Genomic DNA, 16,137 nt, shown 5'->3' on the forward strand with positions numbered 1-16,137 from the left:
GGCGGCGGCCGACGCTATTCTTATGAACGCTCAGATTTATATCCGTTCGCGTTCGATCGCGCGAGCTCAAGCGGCGAGCTTTTTGTTGGTGCAGTAAAATTATTTTGAAAAAAGCGAGCGTACGAAGGATCAGAGAGAGGTGTACGCACACATCGTACCTCGTACCTTTTTATCACCGAGAGAGAGACAGAATGACGGAGAGGGAAGGGAATATTTTGAAAATTCTATGATTCAATTCTATGATAATTCTGATTTAAGTAACTGAGTTACCAACTTGTCTCCATTGTGAGGCTTGTTAAATAACCATTATATTATTTGCGCGATATGGTTGTAGATTCTAAATGCGAGATACGAAGCGGTGCATGTTCCTCCTGATGTTTTATCTGTACGATCGGCTCCTAATAAGCATTCGTTTTCATGGAATGCAATGCCTATGACGATGACGGCTGTTTTCTCTGATGCAACGGCAACTTGCATCAGTGGGACTAAGTCCGTGGTAATTTTACACACGCAAAAATCAATTGCCGATTGGATTGCGAGGTCAGATCCTCATTAACTGGCGGCGCAGGAAAAGGGGGATAATTACATAAATAATCTAACTACAGGTCGCATGCGGCAGTCCGATTCAATAAAAATAATTGCACCGTTATTACTCCACTCTGGTATTGATTGAAATCCTCGTTACGTAAAGCAACGTATTCCACGCGCTTAATAATAATAATAATAATAAATTTTGATAATGCTAATAATGCAGCGCCACTCTCTCAAGCATCTTATCTATTTTAATATTCTTTTCCGCCTTCGGCGATGGGAATTATATTTCAGCTCGCGCGCACTCATTCGTGTTTTAATTAAAACGGTTCTTTTGCAACTCAACCTACCTGCCCTCCCCTCGTCGCTCGATCCGTTTCCTAACGCGTAATCATTACGAGACTGCCTTTTCGATTTCCCGTAATGCGACGCGAACGCTGAGGCCTCGCGCATTAGTGCGGCTCTCTCTCTCTCTCGCCAGTATAGTAACGCCACGGGAGCGAAATTGATTACCAATAGTACTGCGAGCACGGCGGCTCTCTCGCGCTCCCGTGTTCGGGCAGTAATGATGTTTTGATGCGAGGACCCGGTGCACTGCGTATCGACTGCAGTTAACTAATGGAAGCTTCCCGATAATTGCGAATGCCGTCGGAGAGTAAATGCTGCTAGCGCGACAGTAATCATCGTTATTCCACTCACGCAGCCGCGCAACGATGAAGGAAGCTCTTCTCTCGTATATATATCTTTGTTTATCGCCGTGCCATTTCAAAAAGCCTCTCTCTAGCCAATAAATATTACATACTACTCTTACAACGAAATTATCTTTTCGTTAGAAATGATTATCGATATTTATTATACATTCATCGATAAAAAATTGGCCGTAGCGATGAAATGCATATACATTTTTTTTGTGAATAAAGAGGGAGATATTGCGAATTTGTTGTTACTTATGTATCTTAATAATTAATTTTTAATTTTAATTGGACAATTTTCAATAAAAGAAAAGGGGGAATAAAAAAAAAGAGTTTTATGAGGAGTGCAAGTCAATCCCCGCAGTTTCTTTTACCGTCATCTTTCTATCTTAAAACTCTCTTAAAATGCCACGCGAGCTCGAGTCGATATATTGGATTATGTATTGCGCACATATAAGCAAATACAGGCATTATGTATTCGCTCGAAGTGCACTAAATTTAGTCACGGTACGAGAGGGAGACATCCGTTCCTCCAATTCAACACTATATTTTTACCTTTTTCTCGCAGAAACATGTTATATGTTATTGGTTCGTGAAAAGTATAACAGCGATACTGGAGTAAATTCCGAACGTCAGCGATTTGTCAATAATTCTCGTGCGCTGCTCTTCGAAATTCCGTTTGTAATTCACCGGCGATTTCCGAGGCGCTTATTCAATTCGTCCGCTCGGCGCTCGTTTCACTTTGCCAGTTGTTAATGGTTTCTCATTTCAATCGATGAAAACGAAACTGAAGCTGTTTTTTATTAGAAATCGTAAAGAATAGAAACGAAATATCTTATTTTTGTATTGAAAAACAAATGTTTCTCGTTTCTATTTCAAGATAACCGATTTCAATGATATCTCTCTTCATGCAAAGTTTAAATTCGATGATAAAAATAATTCGGCTTATTTCTCCATCCTCCTGTATATTCAAACGTGTATTCAAACTTTCCCAGCCGCAGGTCCGTTTCACAACACACTGTGAGAGGAGCTTCCCCTTAAATTCATAATCAAAACTGCATTAAAATCCTGAAAGCCCTGACGAGGGCGCGACGAAAAATGTTTTGTCATTTAAAGTGACTCGGTAATCGCCTCGATAACAATATGCTCACCTCGTTTTGGATCCCTCTCGTTTTGTCGTAACAGGTTTTCTGATTCGCAATCGATTAGGTGTTGAAAGACGATTGTTTCGTCGAACTTTATATGTCGTGGTGCTAATGAATATATTGATGAATATGTTAGTCTCAAGAATATGCATTTATAATTTCAACTATTCAGAATTTTTTTAACGAGCAATAAAGTTATATTGTTATATATTCTATTATAATTATTGATCTAAATTTTCAAGTTTTACCGCACAATTTTGTCTATGAATGTAAAAAAGGTACGATATACATTACATCGATCGTAAAATTTTTTGTCGTGTCTCTGCAACGTGGCGGGTTGATTTTCGCGACCGAACTCTTGGGAGAGAGTTTGGGCAGTCGCTCACCGTTCTCGTCCCTCTTCGCACATCCCTTCTTCTCTATCTTTCTCTTTCTCGTTTCGGTTAGAGGATTGTGCGCCATTGTTCGGGCGATATTTCAGCAGCGACGGTGGCTGCTATAGAGTGGAAGGGCGGGGGTGGTTAGCGGTAGTCAGCTGGCTGTGACACGCTGCCTACCTCGCCAAAGAGGAACCAGAGACGCTTAGGAGTATCCGGGAGCTAAAGAGAGACCCTTGGTTTCATGCTCGCGCAGCGATACTTTTTCGTCTGACGATAGTCGAGGATTTGACTTTGAAGCGATTACATATATAATTATTGTCGTGTTGCATTCGCATCTGCAACGCAAAGCTTTATTTCGAGAGCACGTATTATGACTATATTCAGCATCTTCTTACACTAGAGAGAATGACTGTTTTCTTTTACGTGACTCTTGGCTGAATAAATTAGAAGATAAAAATTTACGGTAGTTGGCTATTATACTTAATATCACAGAATTACGATATTGATATAGATATACAATAATGGAGATATTTGCAACGCGTTTAGATGTTCGATTGACGATATTATCAAAATTCTATGGCCATCTCTACGCGCCTCCATGCGCGCGTACGCTAATCGTTTCCGAAGTCCTTTACTACTCATTCGGTCGAACGAAGCTCCTTTGACTCATGGCGACTTGTCGAACGACTTACGGGCACCGTCCGCGTCTTAACTGCGACAATGGCCACGTGCATCCAGCGCGCAGCGCGCAGCGGCGTGAGCGAGACGCGATGAGAGTTTAATAATTATTATTCATAAGATTCTCCTGTGGGAGTCGGCCAGGCGTGAGACTAAGCAAGAAAGATGTGCTGCAAAACAAGAGGGGGTGCCATCGCTTCTTCGGGGCTTGCTTATGTCCTCCTCATCCCCTCTGGCACGGGGAACTGGAGTATTCCACGACGGGAAGGGGGTGTGCTCGAGTCAGTCGAGCAGAAACCCAATCACTTCCGGCGTCTGCGCCCATTAGGGCGCCGCGACGCTGACGTCGGCTGACGTACGCCCTTCCTCTTCGCGTCTCGCTCACTCTATCGCCGTTCCTCTCCCCCCGGTTGTTCCTATCTCACACTGTATTGAACCTACCACCCTCTTGGACTTCGACCAACATCAGAACAGACCGCAGATCTATTGTTCGGAAAGCGCTCACATGGAAGCTTCTTCAACGCGGGCTAATGACGTATCGAGGATTTTTTTCCTCTTTACCGGATTTCTCCGCTTTTGCTCGCTCATCTCCCGAGCCAGTTGCGCGGTTCGCTTTTTCTTGATTGTTACAAAGATAGCGGATCGCGTCAAGACAATCCTCCCTCTCTTGTATCGCGTGTACCGCATGTAAAATGCGAGGGAGACAAAAAGCTGTAAAATTATTTGCAAGACAAACTTACAGGTCTAAAAGGATGAATTCTTTATTTTTTATATATGTAAAAATTATCATGATATCTGAAAGAATTATTTTACGATTATTAAATTTGCTGTATTGAAAAATTATCTTGAGAGAGAGAGAGAGAGAATTATGAATATATATTAAATAAATCACAATTATCTTATTAACGTGATTCGTTTCGTTTGTGTGTTTCAGGTTCATAAACGCGAGACGTAGAATCGTTCAACCGATGATCGACCAGAGTAATCGAGCCGGTAAGATGAATCCATTTCAGCCAACAGACATTTACACATACCCACACGACACGAGAGACATGTACAATTTTGTGCCACCAGTGCCGACCATACCTCACGATATTTATTTTCGATAATATCAATTTTCTGATTTTTTATACGAATTAACATAATTCATTTTGTTTTTAATTAAAATTAATGTTTCTCTTTTAAGTGCTAGTAAGATTTCTTGTGCATTTTGAAATTATTCAATGTTATTAAATTTTTAGAATATACAATAAAGGTTTAACTTTTAACGAAACTTTATTATTATACTCAATATTACCATTTATTAAGATGAATGCTACAATGCGAAAACTTAACTTTGAACTATTAATTCTCTAACAAACTAAATTGTAGACAAGTTCATTCATTTCTTTCTTTATCAAATATAAAATATAAAATTTATAGATAGATGGTAAAATTAGTAGGAAAACTTGATAAAAACCGATTGTTTACGAATGGTTTTGTAACTATAGCTGACAATTTAATGCAATAGGACATATAATATCTTTGATATCTGCGATAGATACTCAGTTTTACAACTACTTTGCATGATATTCTTCGTAATATTTTTTAAATAAACGAAACATTCGAATCAAATAAAGCCTGTAGCGTCGTACGTATTTGTATATCCGCAATATTCGTCGTTTCTCTCGGAAATCAAATCACTTCATGATTCGATTATCGGTCATTCCACGTTCACGATGGAAATTTGAATTTCACTTCTCTCTTGCGTGTCTGATTAATATCATGTCCGACAATCATTCCGTTTCGTGATTTAGAAAGTATTATTACGAAGTTTCACACTTCACGCGAATGGATAACAGACTTTTACAATTGCGCAACTATTAATTCTTTAATTTTTAATAAAACTTTTAACCCTGCAACCATGCAGGTCGTTTACGTCCTCGGCATTTTGACTATATTTTCCAAAGGTTCAATGATTAAATTAACACAATTGCAAAATTAATTTTATAATATTATTATTGTTTAAAACTTATAGTTAAGATCTCAATGTACACCTATGACATTTTTGAGAATTTTTAAATTTTATGTGCTAAATAATTAACATAGATGTATAATCTTTTGTCTATGAACACGAAAAAAATTTTTATTGAAAAAATACTTATTTTTAAAAATATTTTTTATTTCAACGTACTAAGCATTTATAAAATAAGGATAATTTTTTTACGTGCGGCAATGACCTTATTAACTTTACTGAAGATAGATTAATACGAGAGAATTGAAAGTTTGATATCAGAAAAAGATATTCCTTCGTCGAATAATCTGTAAAGACGACGCGTTTACGAGGAGAGAATCACTTCGTTTGCAGTAAAAGGCGACAACAACGGGCCTTCGTGTTTAGGGTAGAACCATTCTCTTTCTCTTTCTTTCTCTCTCTTTCTCTCTCTCTCTCTCTCTCTCTCTCTCGTTCTCTCTCAGTTAGGGTTCAAGGGATCGGTAGTGATTCGGATGATGGTGAGAGGGTTCTTCCGTGGAGTACCGGGTGGGCAGAGGTGGATAACGTTCCGGATAACGTTCGGATAACACTCGGATAACGGTGGGATAATTGGTAGCGGTGATCAGACCGAGTTTTACGATCAGGGAACATGCTCCCGTTGCCACACAGTCGAAACTCTTCTCGCTCTATCGGCCGTGGCCTCTCACGGCCCGTCTTTTTCTTACGTTTTTATCCGTGGCCACGTCTTTGTCCCGCGACGCGGAAAGGACCGCCCGAGGAAAAGTTTGGCGAGGGTGAATCGAACTAAACGGTCGAAACATAGAGAGAAAGAGAGAGAGAGAGAGAGAGAGAGAGAGAGAGAGAGAGAGAGTCCGATTCGCCTCGTATTTTTACGACTGGCCCCCTCATAAACACTCACTGAGTTACGGGTTGTTTGCTCTGTCGAAACTGGGCTTTAGGGGCGCTTTATCCGCCATACGTATCCACGAAACGCGCTCTCCGGGATAGCAAGGAATCGTTCTCTTTTTTTTCGTACTTCTCTCTCTCTCTCTCTCTCTTTCTTTTTTTCCCTCAAGTTGACGCACACGCTTCTCGCGGGCTTCTGCAAATGATTGCCGCAGCCTGCTTCCGTATATTTTTTTAACGTATCGTGCATAAGTGCACTGAACGTTCGAGTGTCTTTATGAGAATCTTCTCTGTGAGTATCATAAACGTCTTTATGTTCTCCAGATTTCATTCAAATTCGCGTGAGCGTATTATCAATGTTGTGACCTGCGTGAACTGATACCCATGATGATGCTAATTACTCCACGAGATTTTCGCTGACAATCAAAAATGTTCTCTCGACCAAATTCCAGAAGTTTTGTTTTATTAAGCTTTCTCATTGAATTAATCATATGCGCACGGGAATAATAAATTTATTCACGCTATCGAGCAACGTTTTCTTTGTTTTGAGTCAACGACATTGATAATTGTCGCGCATACGCGTCACCAAGTCACCAAGCGAATTCGAGCGATAGCTAAAGGGATATTCGCGAGGGAAATGACGGGGGGGTGTGAGGCTCGCGGGTATCGAGGGACGAGGAGAGAGCGAGAGCCCGGCGACCTGAACGTCGTCGTTCGCATCGGGTAAAGTGGAAACCCGTGTACGCCAGATTATCATCCCGAGTCAATCCTGATCACAGTTCCATCGTGCCGCAAACAGGCAATCCACGACCTTTCCAGCCCTTCCGCCAGCCGCGTCGCCGGTGCCATCGCCTAGCTCCGTTTTCTCGCCTGCTCTCCGACTGGCAAACCAGTTTCGCTAGAAAGAGCATATACCTTTTGCGCGCGATTGAAATCGATGGAGCTACGCGAGGGCGTCCCGCCGCTGCCTCACGTCCCGCTCGATTATTGCGGCCAGAGAATGACGCGCGGAGATATTTTTATGGATGGAAATGGCGAGAAAGAAAGAGAGAGAGAGAGAGAGAGAGAGAGAGAAAGAGAGACGTCGTGAAGGTCCACCAAGTTCGCGGCTCCGACCATTTTTCCAATTCCTCGGAGACTCGGCCTGTATCCCACTCCGCCTGCTCCTATCCTGCTCTCCATCGACGATCAGCAGTCCATTAAAGCTTAATAGCCGAAGCATTAGGCCCCAGGGCAGATTTTGTTCCAACGGAAGTGAGATAAATGTATCTTTCAAATGCTCCTAGTCCCCCGTGATCTGTCGGTAGCAATGCTGAAATTGTTATTCCTCCTTTTGAACGACTACGTTTTACACCATCGATCAAAACACTCTCGAATTATTTAATCTTATCGGTCAGTAAACGTAAATTTCTCTGAATTTTTATCGAAGCTTTTTAATTTGTAATGTTGAGTATTCTTAAAAGCGATAATCAAATTTCAATGCGCATATTTAGCAAATCAAAATGCATTAGCACATCTATGTAAAAGATACTATTGGAAAATTTTTTTAGTTTTGTTAAAAAAGGTCCTTGTTAAAATTTTTGTGTAAAATAATCAACACATACATGTGTAGATTTAACATGTTATGTTAATTGAACTTGACAAATTTAAAATGTAAAATTATTAAAATAATTTAAAAAATATGTTAAAGTAACACACAATTTGAACATATTTATTAAATGTATTAAAATTTACAGAAAAAGAGTGTTGATTTTATCTTACAATCTTAACTTCAACATAAAAGTTACATAGGAATTACATTTCCTTTCCGTTGAAATATTTTAACATAATATCGGTGTTATTATTTAACACATTCATATTATGTTAAATTAGCACAAAAATTTGAGTGAACCGTTTGGGACATGTGATTTATGTTATATATTTAACACAAATTTTCCAACAGTGTACAGAGATATAACAAAATGTATACTTCTTAACGTAATATTAAAACATTTTTTTTTACTTATCAAATTTCTTGTTTTTTTCTCATCCATTAATTACGCAGAAATCCCATGAGCATATTGCTGTCTGTCCACACGTATTCTCGAATCGTGCACGTAACTTTTCTTACGCGAGCCTCACGAAGGATCGTATATTAGGACGGAGTCACGTTAATTCAGAATGCGTCTTGAGACGACGACGACGACGACCGTGCACGACTTGTCGAGACTTGCAGGCATGCATATCCTTCTCGGTTCGCTCCTCCGTATCGAGCTAATGATGCGCGTCGGTCGGATCATCAATCATACTTTCATTACGTGGATCCCAGCTGCTCCACATTGACTTCGCGGCCCGCGGGGCATTGTTATTATTCCGAGATGAGAGATGCATTCCCGCGCACGAGCGCGCACTAACCCGCGTTTCGCGCGTTACACAATGCGTGCGTGCGCGCACGCGGAATTCCCCGCTTATCGCCGATAACGGCTGCGGAAGCCATCGCGCGATCGGTAAGTTTACGATTCATCCCGTTCGCCTTAACGATCACAGATCCGTATCTGCGTTCTGCGGAGAATGCGTTTTCTTGCCTCGACATACGTGGGTTGCGCGAGTTGCTTGATATTCTGGTAAACATATAAAGTGCACCATCGTCTGCGATGCTCATCGCAACTCTCATACCGATATTTTAATATTAATGAAAAATATATCGTTGGGGCGTTACGAGTAACAATTTTTGATAATCGCAGTATTCGTAAAAGCTATATTCCTAACAAATCTTACAGTATTACTTTATGCGTATACAGTATCGTACAATTTTTCTGTGTAGGTGTGTGAGACTAAGAACCGGTTTATACTTGAAGTTAACGCCTTTACGCATCGTTAGTCTTCTTTACCCTGCATTTAGAAATAGAATAAATTTGACGGCATTAACGTGTCGTCAAGAGGTATAATTATACACGGCTTTCCCCAGCAAGCTTCCCTAAAGTTCTACTATATATAGCGATTGTGCTCGAATGGATTACGGTTATCCTTTATCCGACAGTGAAAGAACGGCTCGCCGAAATTAGTGTAAAATTAGTCGGGCGCGCGCACGTACGTAACGCGGACAGTAAACCTTTGCGCGTGGTGTTTCTAACGCCATCGTTCTTAATACCGCTCATAAAAGCGCGTGATCCCTTTTAAATCCTCCCCCATTCAATCATACAAGACCGCCGCGCGTAGGCACTCGAACTATAAACTATAAACCGGTGGCGCATCGTTTTACGACGTACAAGCTGCCGCCGTGTATCCCTCTTGCGAGATTTTATTAGGTTTATATGCTTGGAGAGAACCGTGTCACACGTGGTTAGGATAGGAAAGGTACACTCGGTTATACAATCTTGAGAATACAATAGAAAAAATACGGTACAGCGCGATGTATCATTATCGCTGTCTCGCAATGAAAATAACGATAGTTTGATTGACGAAGTTCCGCGTGTAATTTGCCTTTACGTGGACATTTGTTATCCGACATGCGAGATCATGTCAAGTGTAATAGCGTCTCTTTCCTGTTTACTAATGACATATAATTAATTATGTATCTCTTTCTTGCGGTGAAACGTATACGATGAATTTAATCAAATATGAAGTAAGTATAAATAAAAATTAACAGCTACTGTAATCGTCAATTGAGAAGAAAAAAGCGTTTGCTAGTAAAAGGTAGCTACTGATAAAGGAAATGCAAATGTCTAATGGTTACGTGTGAGAAAAAGGTTTAATTGCAATGTACGAGAGAGAAGCAACGTTACTCTCTCAAATTGATTCCGCATTCTCTCGGTAATAACTTTAATCCGCGGACATTTACTGAAATGAACTGCACTTGGTTTCTTTCTGGCAGTACTCCGACGTACCATACCATGTACAGACACTGTCTAACGTCAAGGCTGTATATAGTTACAGCGCTGGTAACACCGGTAGAATCGTCGTTCCCTCACGTGCTGCCAGAACGACGCAGTAAAAACGTAACAGCGGCACCGAAGTACCGTAAAGCTGCGACCGTACGGTGCATTTCGTGACGATACCGCGATAAAAGGTGTCTGCCACCTCCATGGCAACGATACGACTGAGGTATATTTGTCGAGTTTTTTCCTGTCTTGTGGAGATGACCGTTGCCGAATTAAGTGTACCTCCATTTTACCGAATTATACTACATCCGGTTTTATTAATTATTGGAGTGGATATATACATATTGCTTTTTGTGTACGTGCATCGAATAAAATTTGAGAGATTTGATTAACGTGATTGGAGTAGTATTAGAATTCAATACTTTAATCCATGCTATATCGAGGCTCGACTCAATATTTGACACGGTGACATGCGTAATTAAACAGCGATACGATTAACGAAGCGGTTTCCCTTTGTAGTCGACATAAAATATCCAATTACGACGCGAACGGTTAATCGCTCAGCGTGGCCGTTATACGTCTCCAGTCGCCACCGATGAAAGACTGGTGGCCGCAACGATGACCGATCTATTCACCGATTTCTGTCGCGGCTTGTTTCTCGCGCGGTAATTACTCTTTCCGAGTATATATACGAGACTCGCCGTCATCCTCCTCGTCGTCGTCCTCCTCCTCCTCCTCTTCTTTCTCGGCAATAAACGACTTCCCACGAATTGCCTCCGCTATAATCTCAATAAACATCGCTCATCCAGGCGCACTCAACTCCTTCGTCCGTTTGGCGGCTTTATGAGCCGGCGTTTGCATCAGTTGTATGAGAGAATCTTCGAGGAAAGCAGTTGCGACGTGTCCATCGACGATATCTTAATTGTCGGTTTTGCTTATTATTCGTTGCATTCTGCCGGTCGAGTCGGAGGTCAGGATGACACGCGAGAAGTCATAGATCAACACGAGTAGTCCCCTTCGCGTTGTCTCGTCTTTTTTTTGTCGTTTCTCCGCTGTCAGGTTACCTTGTCTTACTTGCTGTGTTTGATACCTCTTCTTGTCGGCCGTTTTCACAGAAGCTTGATTGTCATTTACGACAATCGTTTCGTCTTCTTGCTCCACCATAGATCGGCGGATTATAACTTACGACCAATAAGTTATTCTCCAAGCTCAGTTATTACATAAGCTTCTTTTTTACGCAATTTTTTCGGGTATGAGTATATAAATATAGTGAATCAGTTAGTATATTCAGTACATTAAAAATATTATGATCATGTCGGTTGCCTGATGAATTAAAAAGCCTGATAAATTCACGTGTACGTCAAAATACTTTCATCGTACAAAGTAGTTTGAGACGCATATCGAATATTGTGTGCCCAATGTATGGCGCAAGAACGAATCCTATTCTGCGGATCTAGTCGACGCAGACCATTCGTCACGCACTCGTCGAGAGCCTCGGTTTCGATAACGTCGCTCGGTCCCTTCGTTCTTTCTCTCTCTCTCTCTCTCTTTTTCCTCGTCGTCCCGTTTTCGCCCGTTCCGACGGATATAACTGTGTTGGTTTGCGGAGCGCGCTATCTGGCTGCCAAAGATCCCTTGGAGCAGAACCTCCGGAACGAGCTGGGCCAGACCAAACCAACATATAGCGCGTCCACTCCATCTCACTTGGCCGCTATCCCCACTTTCCTCACGTCGAGGCTGCGCTCCAACCCCCTTAGTCCGGTCTTTTTCAACCCCCGATTCCCCTTAACGCTCCCTTCTTCGCCGTTCGTCGTGATCCTTCCTCCTCTGCTCAACCACCGGATCGGCCCGGCGTCGTCCCTTCCGCGAGGGCCATCAATCAAGGTTGTCAATTTGTAATGGCGATTCTCTGTGTCCATCTCGGGGTGGGTCCAGACAGTCCACCCTCCACCTTTCTCCGTCTATCCTCGCACATCGACGATCTCTCTGTTTCCGTCGTCCTCTCTTCCCCCTTTTCGCCTCAACACTCCGTATACAGCTTCAACCCCCGCTTGAAGGAGCGAGAAAGAGAGCGAGAAGGGGGGGAGGATGGTGGATTTTACGAAGCTGAACACCAGCCCGCTGTAAACGTTCCTGCTGGCACTGATGGGATATCGGCCGACGAAGAAAAAGAGAATGCTCCCGCCGTCGAGTTTAACGTCCCCCGTGGACCCGGGCGCGCTAAATAAAATGGATGTTCTGGGGTCGAGAATCGAGAGAAATTGTACGGCGGATTCCCTAAAATGTCACCGGAGGCGTCGACATGGACTGCTCGATGGCGCACTGACGCTGATGCGTCGAAATCGAACGCGTTCGATTTCGACAGATCCCATTTGGTTCCGCCGAAATGGGCGATCGGTTTTATCGCGTCGCTTATTTGTACGAATTTTTTTTACGGAATTTTTCGCTACCTTCCAAAACTTTTCGAAAATTGTGTCTATCTTTTCATACAGATGTATAATTTTTATTAAACCGATCAGATCGAGCGATTGTTATTTATGCATATGGCAAGTGTAAAATTTATGATCTAAGTGATAAATTTTATACTCTCTTCCGTTGTTATAAACAATTAACTTCACGGCCAAATCTGATTTATCGCTCCGATTAATCCATTTAAACATAAACTCGCGACCATACTTTAGCGAGGAATAATCGAGGGAAAGTCTGAGCTAAAAGGAAGAGCGGAATGGACGAGATCGATCGAATGGTCCAAGTAGAGACGATTTCTTCCCTCGTTGTGTCCCTATCGACCGTCGCCAAGTTCTTTTTTTTCTACGTTTCGCGTCACGTAGACGTGATATAGAGTTACTTAGAGAGCCGATCCCCCGCACATTATACTGCCCTACGTTTGAAAGGTGCCGGAGCGGGTCCTCATACGACATAGATCATACGTTAATTGAAATGGGGTTCATGCGCGCCAGTCGAATACAAACGACCGACTTATAGAAATGTTATTATTTGCTACCGTACAGCACCGTGGGGAGAACATAACCGGGACACTGTCGGGCTTAACGGAGGAAATTGCGTTCCGTTCGTATCAACGTTTCGTTGAGCTCGATGCATAAAGGAGCGCCGATGGAAGCCCTATCAAATTCTTTTCATTGCAAATGAGGAAACATCGTCGGTAGTAAAACCGATATAAGCACTTATAATATTGTTATGCGTTATTCATATGAAAATAACATGTTGGAATGTCGGCATTATACTGTCACGTAAAGGCGTGCATATATAATTTTAAATGTAATAATTTCATCCGTTTAGAGAGACTCGTTTTCTCTTCAGAGTAATTCGCTGCTAATCCAACGGAGTCGAAGTATTAGTATATATTGTGATCAGGAGATCAATTACAAAATAGCAACAATGGCCCTTAGTGGAACCCATCGCACTCGCGTAATTACAGAGCGCCAGAAACTGCCGGCAGTAGCCGTGCGCCGTTAATACTCGGCCGAATGTAACAATAACTCGCAGTCGCCTCCCCTAACTGCCGAACTTTGATCCATTCTATGTAAACGAGCTAGGGTCCATTTCGTTACGCATAGGTATATATATAAATTGGCACGAGGGCGGGAATCGCTCGGACACGGAAATGAAGTCTTGGACGGTCACGATCGGTATGAAAAGATAAGGTCCGAGTTCTCTCTCGAGGGCGCTGGACAACGGCCTTTCTCCCTTGCTCTTCAAACCTCTCTCTTTCCCTCTCTCTCTCTCTCTCCTTCTCTCTGTTTCATATACGCTTTCCACTCCGCCAACGAGATTTTTCATGGCGTGGATCGCGTCCGGTGTATCAAGTCATACCCAGAAGGCTGGAGCTTCCAGCCGTAGCACGAAGGGTGGCTCTATCTTATCGGCGTAGCCATAATGGCCTGTTCTATCTCATCTCCAGTCTCGTTGACCGTTTGCCCCCTAGACCACTTTCGCCGTCAAGGCTTTACCGCGGTAATGGCGATCAGGAAGAAACCTGGCTGACTCGCCGCTTCAGCATCATACGCGAAAGAGGAAAAAGATTCGTATCGTCATGAAAACATTGATGCTTGTGCTGGCCTGTAGTTTTACCAAAAGCATATCGATTTCAAGTTGTTCGTATATACGAATGGCACACTACGATCTTCCGAAATTAAGTCGTTCGTAAGTTATATTTTATCTCTCACGTTTAGATACGCGATCGTCGCCGAGACGAACAATAAAAACTGATTGGAATTTGTAATTGAATTGATAATAAAAAAACGCTCTAGCAAAACCGTTTAGAATTAAAAATGCTTAAAAAGTGTATTAAATTAAATAGCAAATTCATTTGAGAGACTTCACTTTCCATTAACTCGACATGCGTTATAAACATGCGTGAAATGCGTGAGAACGTACAGTGTGGTAATCAATCGCGCGATGCAACAAAAGCGAGATTGCGAGGCGCAATGCACTAACGATGCTGATGGACTATTCAATCGAACGCAGCCACACCGGTTGCGGCTGTTACAAGCTTGATAAAGGACGTTATATAAAATGCGCATCGCGTCGGAGCGTTTTTAACTCATAGGAGGCTACTCTTCGTTCAGAGTAGCGCGCTTAAGAACGGATAGGAAGTTCCGCGCAGGCGGAATATATTGACGAGGCTGACTGGCTATTTAGCTATTAAGCTATTATGCATTATTATCGCCCATCGGTCGGCGGTTCCGCGCCCGCGCGCCGTGAAATAAAGTTGTCTGCAAAGTGCATTTCATCTCCACTCGGAGCCGGTCGGAGTTGGCCGGAGTTCTATTAAGAAATGGCACGCTAAGTAATTAGATCGTGTGATATCGATCTCGAGATCGATCCTTATACCTGTGACCTGGAAAAAGCCGGACGAGAATCGTTACTCAGCCGGGCGGATTATATTGCACATTCAGAAGAAACGGAACGGACGGAGTTCCCTCCGCGCGACATTTAAACGACCAGCCAGCCACCACCGTCGGAGCTTATTTATGCCTGTCGTAAGGAGATACACTTCCGACGTTTGTGGCTCTCATAACCTCGGTTTATTGACACGGTTAAGAATAGTTCCTATAATCCACGGAGATCAGACTTTGGGCTACAATGGCGCGCCCGATGCTCGACGCGCTGCCTCGTTAAAGCGGTGGAGACAGGTGCGAATTTAATAGTTTTATATTAAATTTTAATGATTGCGTCGTATTGTTATCTGCTGTTCGCTTTTATCACTGTCGCAATTACAGTTCCTAGGACGATTTATTAGCGATTTTACAACGCTTTAAAATTTATATACAAAATATATATATATATATTTTTTTTGGGGGGGGAAAAATTTTTTTATCACAACATTCGCACAAACTGTAGAAATTAGTATGTGTTTTTTTATGAGTATAAAATCTCAGAGATACGATTATATATAATGTATTTCGTAGTTTAGTATAGTAGTTTGCAACATAGTAGCCCAATCATCATAATTTATAGCCAGTATGGGTTAATTAAAATATCTAAATATTATGCATGCCATATAAGATGCGATAATATATACTTCCATGCTGCCGTTCTTACGCTTCGTAACCTTATAAATATTAATAAACGGTTTATGGACAGTGCGAGAAACATTTTCTCCCTCGGTGTATCGTCGGTCATTAATTATTTATCGCGTCAACTAAAGAGCCAGTCAGCCGCGAGCACTCATTAGGTTTTATCGGGAAGACCAGATGAATTTAGCGAATCGCGATACCGCACGCTGCATCGCTGACAGAAATTTATGTCAATTCGCGGTGGTGGTGTGGGTGCGCGCCATAGAAGAAGGGCCGAAGCTAAAGAACTGGGTTAAAATATGCCAACGCCACCGCGAACCCCGAAGAGTAGAGCAAATTAATTTCGGCTTGTCACAAGGACGATCATCCATAAATGCAATAGCTTCTTTGCTTTCTCCTCATCGCTTCGTACGTTCCGCGTTCTCTTCTT

The 16,137-nt window shown here is 42.3% G+C and overlaps 1 protein-coding gene across 4 annotated transcripts in view; it reads left to right on the forward strand.

Annotated features, from left to right (window-relative positions):
• The window catches only part of LOC143901549 (homeobox protein homothorax-like), a 223,422-nt gene that overhangs the window by 189,569 nt on the left and 17,716 nt on the right, over positions 1 to 16,137 (forward strand). For all 4 annotated transcript variants that reach the window (XM_077413971.1, XM_077413972.1, XM_077413974.1 and 1 more), the window contains one exon: positions 4,361 to 4,419. In XM_077413971.1, coding sequence (XP_077270097.1) covers positions 4,361 to 4,419 — 59 coding nt within the window. The remainder of the gene's footprint in view (positions 1 to 4,360; positions 4,420 to 16,137) is intronic.

Source organism: Temnothorax americanus, unplaced genomic scaffold (genome assembly GCF_048541705.1).
Source record: "Temnothorax americanus isolate GAGA-0224 unplaced genomic scaffold, ASM4854170v1 Scaffold34, whole genome shotgun sequence".
Taxonomy (NCBI): Eukaryota; Metazoa; Arthropoda; class Insecta; order Hymenoptera; family Formicidae; genus Temnothorax; species Temnothorax americanus.